This window comes from Gopherus evgoodei, chromosome 2 (genome assembly GCF_007399415.2).
Source record: "Gopherus evgoodei ecotype Sinaloan lineage chromosome 2, rGopEvg1_v1.p, whole genome shotgun sequence".
Classification (NCBI taxonomy): Eukaryota; Metazoa; Chordata; order Testudines; family Testudinidae; genus Gopherus; species Gopherus evgoodei.
In genome coordinates this window covers 213,933,695-213,951,654 of record NC_044323.1, presented here as the reverse complement: position 1 = coordinate 213,951,654, position 17,960 = coordinate 213,933,695, and the positions used below count along the sequence as shown (strand labels likewise).

Here is a 17,960-nt window from a genome sequence, read left to right as displayed (position 1 = left end):
GTAATGCAGACACGTTTGGGGGGGGGGGCGGGAGGGAGCGTCTGGTCTTTTAGTCTTTACACTTGCATTAAAAAAAAAAAAACTATTAGCAAACTTTTTAGTCTAAAACATTAAACCCTAAATTTCCAGAAATAGTTTCTTAATGATCAAAGTTTAAGGTGAGTTTAGATATCATTTTCCCTTCATTTCTAAAATATGACAAATGTAAGATGCCTAAAGCTTATAGTGAAATGCTGTTTGTGATGATATTGGTTAGAGATAGACCTAAAGTGGAATGCTTACCAATTTTGATCCAGACTTTGGATTGCCTGATTCACTTCTGTTACTGTATATATTGTAGTAGTACAGTGCTGGAAAACAGTTCTTTGATTTTTGCAAGAGAACCACAAACTGAATATATGATCTGTATTTGTTCTGCTTTTTTAACAGAAAAAGGCATTTTGTCTCCGAGTACACTCCAATCGACAGCAATATAGCCTTCTCTGTTAATTCTCGCCATGACAATGGTATGTCTGGAATCATGATAGGGTTTGATTAGATATTATTATTTCTTTCCCTGAGATGTGAACCACAAGAGGCTGAGACATTTTAGGAACCCCAAAAGACCACCTAGTCCAACATTCCTGCCCTAGTTGATTCATCTTAATTCAGTTTTTCTGCACTTTCTTCATACTGTCATTGTCTGTGCTGACTTTATATAGAATTTGGGAATAACATTTAAATGCAGTCCCAGCCAAACTACTTTTTGACATGATTTGGCTCATCATTGTGGATGGGGCCAAGTTGTGGGTCCACATACACTTGAAAATTTAGCCATGCCGATGTATAGTTTGACATTCTTTAGGAATAATTTTTACTTGTGATTAGGACAGCATAATTATAGAGAATCAGGTCATGACCTAACGTGATTTTAATGTTCTACAAATGTCCTGTCCCATCCGCACTACAAATAAATGTTAAAGTCATGATGCTTCTAATCCTGCCAGTCATGGGTATGCTAAAGTGTGGGTGGTGGGACTACCTAGCATGTTTTTTTTTTATAAACATGGCTCCATCTAATTGTGCCACACTGGCTTGCCACATTGTTAGAAACTACTGTAGCTAGAACAGTGTTTTAGCAGTTTGTTTTCTCTTGCTTGAGCCTCTTTGTTGATAAGACCTTTATCTTTGGTTTATGTTGGTAAAAAAAAAAATCTAGAATCAATAAATGATCTTCTCTGTAAGGATGCCTGGAAGCATCTGATTGACCCAAAGAAATTACTGGATAAGAAAATAGTTCATTTTAATAGTTTGGATCTTGTATCTCCTCTTCCTACAGGTGAGGCTTCCTGTGGTGAAAGACTTGGTGAGAGGTTTGAGAACTGTTTACGGCTCACATTCATGTCCTGGGGGGCTTTCTGTGTTAGAAATCCACGGCCTGTTGTTCTCTTCTCTCTGGTCTTCATTGCCATGTGCTGTTCAGGCATGATGTATATGAAAATCACTACAAACCCTGTAGATCTTTGGTCATCCCCAAGCAGCCAAGCTCGCAAGGAGAAGCAGTACTTTGACACTCACTTTGGACCTTTCTTCCGTACTGAACAACTTATTATCCGAGCCCCACACAGTAAGCCACACATCTACTCACCATACCCATCAGGAGCTGATGTGCCTTTTGGGCCTCCGCTTGACAAAGACATCCTATACCAGGTAACCTGGGTTTTGCAGGCCTATCTATGTGGAAGAGCTGTGAATGCAATGCTTATGCTCAAATAAATTTGTTCATCTCTAAGGTGCCACAAGTACTCTGTTAGTTTTGTGAATGCAATGTGTTTTGCAATACTTGTAGTATCCTAAAAGGGATTAATTATCAGTATGAAGCTGGGTTTTGTTTCCCCTATGTGGTTAGCATACAATGTGAATTTTCACCAAAAACTAATCTGTTATAAATATCTAAAATGTAGATTCCTCTAGAGTTAGCAAAGAGACTTGTGGCAAAGTTCCTCCTCCTACCTTGGTGGGTCCTGTGCTTATTGGTGGATTTTGCTAGCTTCCGAGATCTTCCTGTGTTGGATCAGGAGTTGGGAGGTTTTGGGGGCGAGGGGGAGACCTGGGCCCACGCTCTGCCTTGGGTTCCAGCCCAGGGCCCTGTGAACTGCAGCTGTCTAGAGTGCTTTCTGGAACAGCTACATGACCGCTACAATTCCCTGGGCTATTTCCCCATGGCCTTCTCCGAACTCCTTCTTTGTCCTCACCACAGGACCTGCCTCCTGATGTCTGTTAACGCTTGTACTCCTCAGTCTTCTAGCAGCACGTCCTCTCACTTCCAGCTCCTTCTGCACACCTCACTAACTGGAGTGAGAGCCTTTTTATACCAGGTGTCATGATTAGCCTTAATTCTAGTAACTTCCCAATTGGCTACAGGTGTCCTAATTAGCCTGCCTGCCTTAATAAGTTCTAGAAAGTTCCTGAGTTTTCTGGAATAGTCCTGTTATCTTACCCAGGGAAAAGGGATCTGCTTAACCTGGAGCTAATGTATCTACCTTCAACCACTCTCTTGTAGCCATCTGGTCTGATCCAGTCACAGACTGTAAGAACTTCCAATCTGCTTTGCAGCAAAGGGCTAATCACCTTCCTCCCCTTTGCCTGCCCCTGTTTTAAGCTCCTGTACCTTCATTCCCACCTGCTTTGAACCTCAATATGTATGAAAAATACTAGTACTTAGACTAAAAACCATGTTTTGCTTGATCATTTGCTGTGTGCTTATATTAAAAGCATGGTACCCAGCTCAGAAACAATCAAAAATGCCCCATGACTTTTAAATGTATTTGATTTTACACCTAGAAGACAAATAATCTTTCTGCTCCACAAATACCTTCTGACGATGCTGTTTGAGTTATAGTGTTTTTTGTTTCAGGTGCTAGATTTGCAGAATGCTATTGAAAACATAACTGCTTCTTATGACAATGAGACTGTAATGCTGAAGGACATCTGCCTGGCTCCTCTTGCTCCCTACAATAACAACTGCACTATCCTGAGTGTGCTCAACTACTTTCAGAACAGTTACTCTGTTCTAAACCATTCAGTTGGGGATGAGTTCTTTGTCTATGCCGATTACCACACTCACTTCTTGTACTGTGTCCGGTAAGCAGAACCTCTAAATACATGCTTTAAAAATATTTGTGTACTGATGGACTCTTAAAAACTGTTTTGGGGTTTGTTTATTTTTTCCATTTGACATGCTGTATCCAACGCCTTTGAATTTTTTTCCTGGTTTATTTGATAGAATGCCATCTGGGTGTGTACTTTTGATTGGTAGTATAGCATCTTTTTCCTGCATTTCCATGTCTACCAGCACTCCAGTGGGGTTTTTCCACAGTCATAGTGATGGATGCAGAACCAGAGACTCATAAAGAGGTTTGAGCAAACCCCACCTCCTGGAAAAAATGCAGGATGTTCTTCTGCTTCAAATCAGCAACATGAGGATTCCTGGCTTATTTCTTCAAGGCATTAAAGAGAAAAATGTTTTTTCTAAAGTAAAATACTTCTGTACTAGAAATTTTAAAAGGCTTCACCTGAGAAATCTAGTTGTGGTGTTTGAAGATTTTTTTTAGCTTGAAATATTTTTTTAAACCACAATAAGTAATTTACAGATAAGCTTTCACCTTTCAGTTTACATCACAAAACAAGCAAATTGTGTTCAGTTTACAAATGTAGTTATTGCTCTATCATTCTAATACCCAGCATAATCGCTGTAACACTGTAAACAATATGCAAATGTACAAATTTTCAGTGCTGTTTTGTACCCCCAAATATCACAATTTATTGATTCTTTTTTAAAATCTGAATATATTTTGCAGGGCCCCAGCATCTCTAAATGATACAAGCGAGCTTCATGATCCCTGTTTGGGAACATTTGGTGGACCTGTCTTTCCATGGCTAGTGTTGGGAGGATATGATGGTAGGTGTAATTGCAATAGAGCTGGAAATATTGTTCATGTACTTAAGGTTGATGCTTCTTAAATTAGATCACTATCTTTGTAGGTTTGTACAACTTGTGCTGTGGTCCCTTTGTCTCTTCATCAGTGTGAATGCCTTCTATTTACTTGTAAAGTGCCTTGGACATCTAATGGTGCTGTATAAATGTATTCCAGAGAGTTGGGGTCTGGTAAATTGCCTGCTCGCAAGAAAGATTAGAGAGTCCTGTGAGGATATAATGACTTTCTTTCTCCTAGACTTGACCGAGGAGGGATGGAAACAAACTGTTTCAGAAAGGCCATTAATATTGTGGCATATTAAGAAAAAAAAATTACAGTTCCTGCTAAATATTCAGAACAGAACATACTATGTCCCACGAGTTCCACCTGTCCTATGAAAGCTCTCCGTGTTTGTGCGTGTTGGCTTATTGAAAATATTTAAAAGGATTTAGAGGGAAGGAATGAAATAGATAAGAGTTTGAAGGATGGTTGGAGGTGCTCTGGCATTTTGGATCACTTAGTATAGAGCAGAGGAGATGGGGTAACAATGATGAAAAGTAATTATTTTAGGGAAGTCTTTAGCTACTCAGAACTGGGAGGAACAGGATTATTTTTAAAATGAACACTACATAGTGCCTCCAAAGTAAAATTTGGCCCCATTGACCTTGACAATGTCCCTTTTGAATATTTAATGTGAGTGATAGGGTAGGGTCAAGGAGAATCTAATCTCAGTCATTTCAGTCAAGAACATGTTACATGTGATAAATGTGTACTCTGAGAAACTTAATGTTTTTTTTCTAATTGCCCAATCTTGTTCCATTTAAATAAATAGTAACTCACTGGAACTTCAGTGCTAAGGGATCAGAGTTTGTGTACAAATTAGTGTTGTATTCTCAGTTACTTTGATTTCTGTTGTTTAATCGTGACATGATTTGAGTGGGGGTGAACAGGAGTGCTCATCACTTACATGCTAGATCAGGGGTAGGCAAACATTTTAGCCCAAGGACCACATCTGGGTATGGAAATTGTATGGTGGGCCATGAATGCCCACAAAATTGGGGGTTGGCGTATGGGAGAGGGTGTGGGCTCTGGGGTAGAGCCAGACATGAGGCTTCAGAATGTGGGAAAGGGCTCCAGCTGGGGGTGTGAGCTCTAGGATGGGGCTGGGGATGAGGGATTGGGAGTGTGGGAGGGGACTCTGGCGAAGGATGAAAGGTTGGGGGTGCAGGAGGGTGCTCCAGGCTGGGATGATGGGGTTTGGAGGGTGGGAGGGGGATCAGGGTTGGGGCAGAGGGCTGGGGTGCAGGAGCGGGTCAGAGGTGCAGGCTCCGGGCAGCACTTACATCAAGCAGCAGCATGTCTCCCCTCTGGCTCCTACGCGGCAGCACACCCAGCCAGCCCTGTGCACTGCCCTGTCCACTGGCGCCACCCCTGCAGCTCCCATTGGCCATGGTTCCTGGCCAATAGGAGCTGCGGGGGCAGCGTGCAGAGCACCTAGCTGTCCCTGCACATAGGAGCCAAAGTGGGAACATGCTACTGCTTCTGGGAGCCATGCAGAGCCGTGGCACGCATGGAGTGGGGCAAGCCCCCAACCTCGCTTCCCAGTAGGAGTTTGAGGACCGGATTAAAATGCCTGAAGGGTTGGATGCAGCCCTCAGGCCTTGGTTTGCTCACCCCTGCACTAGATATATAGGCACAATATCTGTATAAATTGCTTTATTTAGGTTATAAACTACTTCAGGATTACCTTTCTTAATACTTTACGATATCACACTTACCAAGAATGTTTCTCCTGGATGAACTCCAATATTCTCATCAGCCCGTGTGTCCCTACAGACAAAGTTTCTCTGTAATAGTTTATGGGTGCTCCTGACATCTGAGGAGTGGTTGCACGTGACTAAGCAGATTGGATTCAGTGGGACACCAGAGACAGGAAATGAGGTGCTTGAAACAACCCCCATTAAAATCAGAGAACACTTTACAAAAAGCACCCTGCCTTCTTGACAAAAGATCTGTGTCATGTTTTCATAGTAGGTTTTAGTGTGTTCTCCCTCCAACCTCTTCCTTTTTTACGTATAGATGAAAACTACAACAATGCTACAGCCCTCGTTATTACCTTCCCTGTTCAAAATTACTACAATGAGACACACAAGCTGATGAGAGCTCTGGCCTGGGAAAAAGAGTAAGTTTCTTGTAGTTGAGACTAACTGTGACAGTTGAAGTAAGTTTATTTTTCTCTGAGCTTAGCAGACTTCACAGCAAAGACAATGTTCTAAACATGCACTGAGAGTACAGAATGCTTCTGTAAATAAATGTGAAGTGTGACATGGATTTAGGATTGACTGTGCCAACGATCCTACAAAGCTGAATCAAAAGTGTAAACGTTCACCTTGTGTATAACTTTTTTTGTTTCTGATGAGAGCCTTGTTTGGCACATAAACCAAGACTTGTATCTCTATGCTCTTATCAACAAAATGCTATCAGGCAACTGAGAAATCTTTGTGAAAATGTTTTTATGTAGGTCTCGCTGAAATAACTCTTTCAATTCAGTCTATTTCAGTTTCACAAGTAGATTTACTTCAGTAGTTGTAGCAGTTGATCTTGTGAACCTTTTTTCAATTGCCAGTATTGGAAATTAAATTAGTCGTCTTTTCAGACTCTAGAAAACATTTGCTCTTCTGTTTCTTTGTAGAGACTCACTTTCTCCTTGAGTAATTGTCATTGTCACGTCAAGGGACTGAGATTGGGTTTACTAAAACAAGTACCAGTTCTGTATGGCAACTTACTATGAGAGAGAATAAGCTATAAGAAAAGCATTCCTATATTTGTGGAAGATGAGACAGAGAGGGTGGTTGGGGTAGAGTGCATTGCTAATTAGTGTCTAATGGTTTAGCATCATAAACTCCTCTCAGGCCATGTCTACATCTAAAATTTTGCAGCGCTGGTTGTTACAGCTGTATTAGTACAGCTGTATAGGGCCAGCGCTGCAGAGTGGCCACACTTACAGCAACCAGCGCTGCAAGTGGTGTTAGATGTGGCCACACTGCAGCGCTGTTGGGCGGCTTCAAGGGGGGTTCCGGGACCGAGAGAGCAAACCGGGAACGCCGCGGTTTGCTCTCTCGGTCCCGGAGCCAGCCAGCAAACCGCGGGGAAGGAGACCTGCTTGCTCGGGGTTCCGGGACCGAGAGAGCAAACCGGGAACGCCGCGGTTTGCTCTCTCGGTCCCGGAGCCAGCCAGCAAACCGCGGGGAAGGAGACCTGCTTGCTCGGGGTTCCGGGACCGAGAGAGCAAACCGGGAACGCCGCGGTTTGCTCTCTCGGTCCCGGAGCCAGCCAGCAAACCGCGGGGAAGGAGACCTGCTTGCTCGGGGTTCCGGGACCGAGAGAGCAAACCGGGAAAGGAAACCAGCTTGATTACCAGAGGCTTCCTCCTTCCACGGAGGTCAAGAAAAGCGCTGGTGAGTGTCTACATTGCATTACCAGCGCTGGATCCTCTACACCCGAGACAAAACGGGAGTACGGCCAGCGCTGCAAACAGGGAGTTGCAGCGCTGGTGATGCCCTGCAGATGTGGACACTCTCAAAGTTGCAGCGCTGTAACTCCCTCACCAGCGCTGCAACTTTCTGATGTAGACAAGCCCTCAGCTGCAAGTTTCTGGGGCAGAGAGGAGAGCAAAGGGCTTGTCTAAACATAGGTTGTGCTCCTTTAACTAAAAGGGAGATGTTAAACCAGTGGAACTTTGTGTAGGGGCACTCTTACATTGACTTGCACCTGTAAGCCAGGTTTAAACCAAAGTGATATGAATGTCTGCACACAAAGTTGTACCAGTTTTTTTATAAATTAGTTTAACATCACATCTTTATTTAAATTAATGCAACTCTGTGTATAGACCTGCCTGAAAGGTAGGTATTTGGTGCTAGGAAACATTCCAAAGTTTTGGGATGCAGATCTGTCATATGCTTATTTGTCTTCCTCTCATTCCATAGCACCATCAGTTACATTGTAGGGGAGTGGGAATGGGAAGTGTTTCAGATGTTCACCATGATAAAAGTGGAAGATCTAGAGCAGTGGTTCCTAAATTTAAACTTTAACAACCTTTGAACCCCTTTCACTAAAATGTCAAGTCTCACGAACTCTCTCTTAAAAATGAATATTTCCAGGGATTTTCTCCTTTACCTGAGTATAAATTATAAAAGCAGTGATCTTGGAAATATAAAATTTGTTTTTCTGACATGCTTATTACACACTATTATTAATAATTATTTATTACAATATTTTAATTACATTATGAAAACAGCAACTCTTCCAAGGTCTCACTTTCGTAGCTTGTATCACTTTGAATAAGCCTGTTATAAGACAAGGCTCCTATCCTTCATCAAGGAGTATCAGATGTGAAACAGCATGAAGGTATTTAAGGGGGGAGGGATAGCTCAGTGGTTTGAGCATTGACCTGCTAAACCAAGGGTTGTGAGTTCAATCCTTGAGGGGGCCATTTAGGGAACTGGGGAAAAAATCTGTCTGGGGATTGGTCCTGCTTTGAGCAGCAGGTTGGGCTAGATGACCTCCTGAGGTCCCTTCCAACCTTGATATTCTTTGATTCTAAGAAGCCAACTCAGTGTTCCGCCTACACAAGCATTCAGGTCTTGAGCAGTCCAGGCAACCAATGCACATTACAACAAAGCTTAAACTTGTTCTTCATAATAATTTTAAAAACAATACTAGCTGCCTAATTAATTTTAAAAACAGCAAAAAATATCCACCTCCCTTTCCATTTCTGATAAGGAGTCTTGAAGTTTAAATCTCCTCAGCGTGATAGATATGCTTGCTTTGATTTGCTTAGCTCTTGGAAGTCCAGGGGCTCCGGGCTGCTGGCCCTGTGCTGCCCGGGGTTCCTAGGGACAGCTCTGTCCGCCACTAGGATTTTTTTCCCAAGAACCCCCTGTAACATTTTGTGAACCCCCAGGGATTCACAAACCCCACTTTGGGAACCACTGATCTAGAGAAGTGTGGTCTTAACTACCATGCAGTCTTGTGCAGAAGGGATTGATACAGCCTGCTTAACATTAAAGACTTACCTTGATGTTTTAAAACCTTTTCCTACCATCTCAACTCTCTTTTGAGGGATAGGTGTACTGTATGCTAGTTTGAAAAAGATGTGGCTCCTTTTTCTTAGCTTGGTGTTTTTAAGAAAACATTTGGTTTTCTTTTCAGGTTTATCAGCTTTGTGAAAAACTACCAGAATTCAAACTTAACCATTTCATTCTCTGCGGAACGGAGTATTGAAGATGAGATAAACCGTGAAAGTAACAGTGATATCAGTACTGTTTTAATTAGCTATGCAGTCATGTTTCTGTACATCTCAATAGCCCTGGGACACATCAGAAGCTGCAATAGATTTCTGGTATGCTTAGTTTATGTTGAAAATAATATACATCATCATAATGACATCTTACTTTTTTTGTGTGTGTATATAGCACCTAGCGTTCAAAATAAGTTAAAACACTAATCTTTGTAACACCTTCAGTTTGGTAAATAGTCTGATTTTCATGATCAATATTTTTATGTTAGCTAGTGGTATTAGCATTATTATAAAGCATCCCTAGTTTTTCATTATTTCTGTCTTACCAGAGTGGTGTGGGTTACAAATGGCTTCTCTTTTTCTAAGAGAATTAACTGGGAAATCCATGTCTCATTTGATTCCCTTTCCTTCGATCATCACATCCCCCTTTTTAAAAAAAAAAACACTTCTGTCATTAAATAACAAGGTATTTTTAGTCATTTCTGAACCAAGACATTTCAAATTAGGTGCAGCTTTACTCTTCAGTTTCAAATAACAGAATCCTGAATGTTTAAAAGGGGCTATGCGGTAGACAGCCTCAGTGTAATTAGTAAAACTACTTGATTTATCATACAAATCAAGACTTCACTCCTAGAATGGGAGATGTGTTCCAAAATGTTCTGGTTGGAATGGCTTTGACAGATGTATTTTCATTACAGTTAATATTGTGTATTTTTTTTTTTTGTTCTGTTCCTTTGTCAGGTGGATTCAAAAATCTCTCTGGGCATTGCAGGCATCCTGATCGTATTGAGTTCAGTAGCATGTTCTCTGGGTATCTTCAGCTATTTTGGAATCCCACTAACACTGATTGTTATTGAAGTCATTCCATTTTTGGTGCTAGCTGTTGGGGTAGATAACATCTTCATTATAGTTCAGACATTTCAGGTATTATAATGATCTCTTGTGTTTTTAATGTGTGCGTACTATGTTAGCTCCTACTTTAGGGCCTCCATCCTGTAAGGTGCTGAATACCCTTCACTTTTACTAAACGCAGTAGAAGGTGTCTGGTCCCTCGCAGGATGAGGTTTGTCCTGAGAGTTGATTTGGGGGACAAGAGCCAGGATGATACTCAGGATTGATATTTAGTGACTTGCAGTTTCTCAGTGTGAAGAATGTTGCTGATGCAGCTCTTTACTTTTAGTATTACAATTATTTTTGGCCTCTGGACTGTAAATTATAGGCAGATAGAGTTCATGGCCTCATAGCAAGCAGCGGTGAAAAATTTCACTATCGTCTCACACTTTTTACCATCATCTTGGTAGACTGTATGTGAGCTGGATTATGGGGCTGAAATACTGTCTTGTTTTATATAATATTGAGCACAAGGACGGTGCTTTTGTGCAATGTGGTGGTTAATCCATTTTCTAGCTGACAGTTGTCTCCATAACCCACCAGAAATAACTGGCACCCTTGTGGCATCTCCGCAAAGACCAGACATTTGCACGGGAGACTGAATTACCCTTTGAACCTGTAAGCGGGCTGACTCACCCCTGCGGCACCTCCTGCTGGTTGTCCTGGGAATTAGCTCAAATTCTGGCTCTGAGCGCCCTCTGCAGGCCGGTCATCTGCCTTTCGGCTACTGGCCCTGTGTCCCTCCCTGGACCACAGTACCCCTTTTATGTGGGGTTCTGCCCCCTAGCAGTAACCCCTCCCTCTTTCTTAGGGGTTTCCCCTCCCTGGGAACCCTCCACCCTCTATCCCCACTTTGCCTCAGTGTAGGCTACTGCCAGTCATTGTCTTGCCCCAGGGCATGGGGCAGACTGCAGTATCAGCCACTCATCATCATCAAAGAGGTTTGGACCTGCTGCCTTGGCCTACCCCTGGGTTGCACCCTACAACCCCAGTACCTCCTGGCCTAATTCTAGGCCGCAGCCTGGGGCTTTCCAGGCAGGAGCTCCCCAGCTTCTCTGCCTTTCCCCAGCATTGCTTTACCCTAGGTACCTGCTCTGGTTCTCAGCAGCCAGGCCCTTCTCCCTCTACAAGCAGAGGAAGACTGTCTGCCCTTGGCTTCCCTAGCCTTCTTATTAGGCCCTGTCGCTCAGTTTGGGGTGTGGCCCCCATCTGCAGCCACTTCCCCAATCAGCCCTGCCTAAAAGGCTGCTGTCTCCAGCCCCCTGCCCTTATCCAGGGCTGTTTTAACCCCTTTAGGGCCGGAGCAGGGATCCACCCTGCTACAGAACCCCATAGGCTTTCTAGGTTTGGGTTGAAATGCGTTGCCTGGGCAGTATAGGGAAGCTCATGCTGTGGCTGCTCAGGCTTTGTAGCTACTCAGTAGGTAAAGAGAGCTTCTGTCTCCCTGGCTGTAACTCTGGCACACTTTGGTAGCACTGATTGTTATAAATACTTAACGTTGACTTGACATGCCTTTTGTTTCATTCTTTTAAGATGTTCCTCTGAAATATACTACTGTAATCCCTAACAAGTGAATTACATTTCCTTAAAACAGAGAGATGAGCGTCTTCCAGGTGAAACTCTGGATAAGCAGATCGGCAGAATCCTAGGAGACGTGGCTCCTAGTATATTGCTCTCATCTTTTTCAGAGACCGTAGCATTTTTCTTAGGTAAAAATGTAGTCTGTCTTCCCCCCGTGCTTGGAGATTTTATAGTAGTTGCTGTGTATATTATTTATTTGCTTTCATGACCCTCTTTGTACAATGCTTAGCCAAGAAAGAATGTTCACTGTACTGCCTAAAAAAGTACAACCAAGGAACTAAGAGATCTCTACTAACAGTGAAATGAATCTAACTCTACCTCTGTGAGGTAGGCATTAGCCCCAATTTGCATTAAGAGAAACTGTGGTGCACATGATTCCAAGTGACTTGCCCATGGTTGCACTTACAAAACACGGTAGATTTAGAAATAAAAGCCACAAAATCTCCCTCTGATTAGAGAAACTGGTTAGATGTATAGTTTGATGGGAGAGTGAGAAGATAGGAATAAGGAGTCTAGGAATCTCAGTCTTAAAGAACTTAAATATTCCCCCTCATCATCAAACCCACATAGTCTGGCATAATTTTATAGCCTTCTCCAGCACTATAACAGGAACGTCTTGGCTGGCATAATGGGATATTTCAGCTCCTGTTTTAGATGCAGCCACAAGATTGTATTGTGAAATTTCCAGTGACTGCATGCAATATGTCTGATTCCCACTAGTGCTTTGCTTTCATCAGCGTAAATAATATTTTAATAGAATAGAACAGGCATTCTATAGTGTCTTACGTTGACTGCTGAGAGGGGAGACAAGGAATATCTTAGTCATGTTGATGGTATTCTGAACTAGTTTTAATCCATGGTTACTTGCTGAATAATTACATCTGCCTGTATGATACTGGAGTGGATTTTAACAAGAAGGTGTTTTTGAAATCGCCTTTTATATGCAGAACCCAAAGTGGTGTTCTGGCATCCAGGGATCAGTTGGATTCAAAGACAAGCAAGCTTTGCCCCATTTCTTTTCCCATAGCAAATGTGGGTTGGACAGGCGGGGGTGGCATGTAGAGCTGCCTTCGCAGTTCCTATGCCACTTGATTTATCTCCCTGTTCTGGGAAAATCATCCAATGGCATTAGGTAGCCTTGCACTGGCAACTAAGCTCCAAGGCTGCTCCAACATACTGGTGAATAAGGCCCTGTCTGTATGTTTGTGCATATCATTTGGAAATTGGGCCAGGCCTAATGATCTGACGCTCCTTTTCTCTCCCCCCCGCTCCTCCTCCCAGGGACTTTGTCTACCATGCCAGCTGTCCGCACTTTCTCCCTTTTTGCTGGAATGGCTGTGTTCATAGACTTCCTTCTTCAAATAACCTGCTTTATAAGTCTCTTGGGATTGGACATTAAGCGACAAGAGGTGAGTCCACTCTAATTCCAGTTCTATATACTGCAACTTCTGTACGCTATTGGGTGGTGACTGCATTAATTCTAATATGTTTCGGTTTTATTTTCTAGAGAAATCAAGTGGATATTCTGTGTTGTATCAAAGGCGGGGAAGAAGAAAGTGGAGTCCAGCACTCCGAGAGCATCTTGTTGCTGTTCTTCAAAGACTTATATTCTCCATGTCTTCTTAAAGACTGGCTGCGACCAATTGTGGTATGTACACCTTCACTTATAGTGAGACTTGACCAAGAAAATCTTTTTGAACCAAATACAAATCATTCAAGAAAACTCAGAACTGTCTTAAAGACAGAAGTAGTGTTTAATTTCCACAGCATTACATACTTTTCTCAAAAATAATTGTTGCACTTAAATTACTTGTTTAAATATTTAGCAATTGATATTGGATGTATTTTTAGTAGGGCTGTCAATTAATTGCCATTAACTCACATGTTTAATTCAAAGATTAATCGCGATTAATAAAATTAATCGCACTGTTAAACAATAGAATACCAACTGACATCCAAAATACTTAATACATGTTTTCATACATTTTTCAAATATTTTGATTTCAACTACAACACAAATACAATAATATAAAGTGTAGAGTGCTCACTTTATTTTTAGTACAAATATTTGCACTGTAAAAATGATAAATAGTATTTTTCAGTTCACCTCATACGAGTACTGTAGTGCAAACTCTATCGTGAAAGCGCAACTTACAAATGTAGATTTTTATTTATTTATTTTGGTTTTTGAGTGCAGTTATATAACAATGTAAAACCACTCAGTCCTACTTCTTGTTCAGCCAATCGCTAAGAAAAACAAGTTTGTTTACATTTATGGGAGATAATGCTGCCCACTTCTTATTTACAATGTCACCTGAAAGTAAGAACAGACATTTGCGTGGCACTTTTGTAGCTGGCATTGCAAGGTATTTATGTGACAGATATGCTAAACATTTGTATGCCCCTTCATGCTTTGGCCACCATGTTATACCAATTATATTAGACCAGTAAAAACCATAAGGATCTTATTAAAGGGGACAAGACAAAGATGCCACATTTATTATGATAACAATTTGATTTATGACTAACAACTAATATCGTAATTCTTATACACACACATTATACCTAATACCTACACACACACACCAGATAGTTACCAGTCCTGAAGATAGCTTAAGTTCATAGCTTGATTTTGTAGCTTGGGTTCGTAGCTTGTAGCGGCTAACTGGCCAGGAAAGCCAGGCACAAGGACAAGCTGGATCTCTGTTGGGCAGGCACTGATATCCTTCCATGTTGGCAGCAGAATATTACCCAGAGTCTCTCATCTCACCCTTCTTTTTTATAGGCTTTTAGTTTGGATTCAAAGTCTATAGGTCTTGCTGTGTCACGCTGCCTCTGGGTTTAGATTGATCACCCATCAATTGCAGGCGTGACTTTCAGCCTTGAACCTGGCTTTGATCTTCCTTCTGTTGTCCTTTTCTTTTTAGGGTGGATGCTTCTTACTTTGTTTAGGGCTGTTGTCTAGGTCTTCAGCCGTTGGTATTTGAACTTTATCTCATCAGGACAGGCTGGGGCTGGAGGTTGATTCCGTCATTCATACATACCTCATTCACACATCTAAACTAAACTAATAAGATTACAGCAGGGTTTGCAAAAATGAAGGTTGGAGGAAGCTTTTACAAAATGGAGTGAGTGTTTTAAAATGGGGTTTGAATTACAATATGGAACAGAAGTTACAGTGTAGGCAAGTGTAGTGAATGGTGAACAGAAGTTACATTAATAAAGTGAACAATTAAAAACAATTTCATTTATCAGTTCTACAACCATTCCAGAGGATATGCTTCCATGCTAATGACGCTCATTAAAAAAATAATGCGTTAATTAAATTTGTGACTGAGCTCCTTGGGGGAGAATTGTATGTCTCCTGCCCTATGTTTTACCTGCATTCTGCCATGTATTTCATGTTAAAGCAGTCTTGGATGGTGACCCAACATGTTGTTCGTTTTTAAGAACACTTTCACTGCAGATTTGACAAAATGCAAAGAAGGTACCACTGTGAGATTTCTAAAGATAGCTACAGCACTTAAGCCAAGATTTAAGAATCTGAAGTGCCTTTTAAAATCGAGAGGGACGGGGTGTGGAGCATGCTTTCAGAAGTCTTAAGAACGCAACACTTTGATGCGGAAACTACAGAACCCAAACCACCAAAAAAGAAAATCAACTTCCTGCTGGTGGTATTTAACTGACTCAGATGATGAAAATGAACATGCATCGGTCTGCACTGCTTTGGATTGTTATCGAGCGGAACCCATCATCAGCAGGGAATCTGAATCTTTAGCGCATCTGGCATGTAAATATCTTGCAACACCGGCTACAACATTGCCATGTGAACACCTGTTCTCACTTTCAGATGACACTAAACAAGAAGTGGGGCAGCATTATTTTCTGCAAATATAAACAAACTTGTTTGAGCGATTGGCTGAACAAGAAATAGGACTGAGTGGACTTGTAGGTTCTAAAGCTTTACATTGTTTTATTTTTTAATGCAGTTATTTTTTGTACATAAATCTACATTTGTAAGTTCAGCTTTCATGATAGAGATTGCACTACAGCACTTGTATTAAGTCAGGGGTTCTCAAACTGTTAACCTCCATCCCAAACCCCACTTTGCATCCAGCATTTATAATGGTGTTACATTAAAAACACTTTTTAAAAATATATTTATAAAGGGGGTCTCACTCAGAGGCTTGTTATGTGAAAGGGGTCACCAGTACAAAAGTCTGAGAACCCCTGTATTAAGTGAATGGAAAAATACTATTCTATTTTTACAGCGCAAGTATTTATAATAAAAAATAAATATAAAGTCAGCACTAGACCAGAGGTCGGCAAGCTTTCAGAAGTGATGTGCCGAGTCTTCATTTGTTCACTCTGATTTAAGGTTTTGCATGCCAGTAATACATTTTAATGATTTTAGAAGGTCTCTTTCTATAAGTCTATAATATATAACTAAACTATTGTTGTATGTAAAGTAAATAAGGTTTTTAAAATTCTTAAGAAGTTTCATTCAAAATTAAATTAAAGTGCAGAGCCCTTCAGAGTAGGGGCCAGGACCTGGGCAGTGTGAATGCCACTGAAAATCAGCTGGTGTGCCGCCTTCGGCACACGTGCTAGAGGTTGTCTGCCCCTGCACTAGACACTTGTCTGTGTTGTAATTGAAACCAATATATTTGAAAATGTGGAAAACATCCAATATTTATATAAATGGTATTCTGTCATTGTTTAGCAGCGCGATTTAATTGTGATTGATTTTTTTTTTTAATCGCTTGACAGCCCTAAGTTTTAGCAACCAGAAGTAAAATAAATGTTTTTTCTTTTGGATTTGATACTTGAGCCAACTGTCATTTAAATGCAATGGGAAGACTCCCCGTTGACTTGAATAGGAGTTGGATTAGACCCTTAGTTCCCAACTTCCTTTGCTACTGATTGGTTCTGTGATATGGTTAACTCTGCTAGTAGCTGGCATTCTTGGGTCAGTAATATGGTACTGTATTTCATTTGGGTTTTGATTGTACCTTCCCTCTGAGGTGAGAGTAGTTCTTCTTTGTGCTTCTGTCATCACTATACCAGTCCAACCTGGTATACTTATTCTGGAACTTTACTGCATGGTAGAAATATAAAGGATGATTGATTTCCTAAAATGAGGAGTATTAACACATGGAGTCAGTGTAGGTCTGAAGAAGTCTTTAAAACGGTTCTCGTGTGTCATTTCTTACAGATATCCTTGTTCGTGGGCCTTTTGTCATTCAGTATAGCAGTTGCTCACAAAGTAGAGATTGGCTTGGATCAGTCTCTGTCAATGCCAGATGTAAGTGTTTTGTTTTAAAAAATTGTGGATTTTTTTTTTTTTTTTGCAGAAGGAAATGATTTAATCAGTACCAAATAATTGAAACATGTCACCTATCTCTGACTAGACAAAAGTTGTCATGTTACAATTCCTCAGCATTAACACAGTACAATATAGACCCATTTACATGCGGATGTCGGGAGTCAAGCTGTCCCAATCACATGTTAACGGACCATGGGTTAAGAGGGCCATGCTGAAATATCTTAAGATATCTATATATACATATTCAAAGTGTCCCAAATACTGCAGGCCTATCTGTTAACGGCGCTTTGCAAGAATATACATTCAAATGTGTAATCTAATAAAAACATTACTACTACACAAGGGTGAAAGTAACTCAGGACATTTACCGGTAAGGGGCGGTGCCTTGGGCAGAAGGGGTGGGGTTAGGGGTCAGCATCCCCCAGCCAGCCCTTCCAGGCGGCCTGGTCTGCGCTGCCCGGGCTTCCCATGGCGATTTAAAGAGCCCGGGACTCCAGATGCCGCTGCTGCTCCGGCCGTGGGGCAGCGCTTCAAGGTCCCTGCCCCTTCCTCCCTCTTCCCCCCCCCCCCCGGGCGCACGTTGGCTGCTGGGGGGGGAGGGGCAAAAGGGGCAGGGACCTTAAAGTGCTGCAGAGTCCTTGGCAGCGCTTTAGCGTTGCTGCCTGTTCTCCCCCCTCCCCACCCGTCAGCAGTAAAGATGTGCAAAACGTTTCTGCTTTGCATTTCCCATCGATTTCTATGTCAGTGAGCAAATTTGTAGTGCTACATAGCAAGTTCCTGTACTGTGTGTTAACGAGTCTCGCATGTTAAATAGGTAACACTGGGAGGCATGGTGCTACCGTGCGTAGATGGGTCTGGACTGTACAGATTAGAAACAGACAGCTGTTTGAGATTTAACTCGTTTTCT

General features: G+C 41.7%; 1 protein-coding gene across 1 annotated transcript in view; it reads left to right on the top strand.

The window, feature by feature from the left end:
- NPC1 (NPC intracellular cholesterol transporter 1) overlaps positions 1-17,960 on the top strand; it is a 66,747-nt gene that overhangs the window by 36,736 nt on the left and 12,051 nt on the right. The window contains exons 7-17 of the mRNA XM_030552918.1: positions 430-506; positions 1,319-1,689; positions 2,897-3,123; positions 3,840-3,940; positions 6,036-6,138; positions 9,168-9,357; positions 9,997-10,179; positions 11,741-11,855; positions 13,009-13,136; positions 13,235-13,375; positions 16,943-17,032. Coding sequence (XP_030408778.1) covers positions 430-506; positions 1,319-1,689; positions 2,897-3,123; positions 3,840-3,940; positions 6,036-6,138; positions 9,168-9,357; positions 9,997-10,179; positions 11,741-11,855; positions 13,009-13,136; positions 13,235-13,375; positions 16,943-17,032 — 1,726 coding nt within the window. The remainder of the gene's footprint in view (positions 1-429; positions 507-1,318; positions 1,690-2,896; positions 3,124-3,839; positions 3,941-6,035; positions 6,139-9,167; positions 9,358-9,996; positions 10,180-11,740; positions 11,856-13,008; positions 13,137-13,234; positions 13,376-16,942; positions 17,033-17,960) is intronic.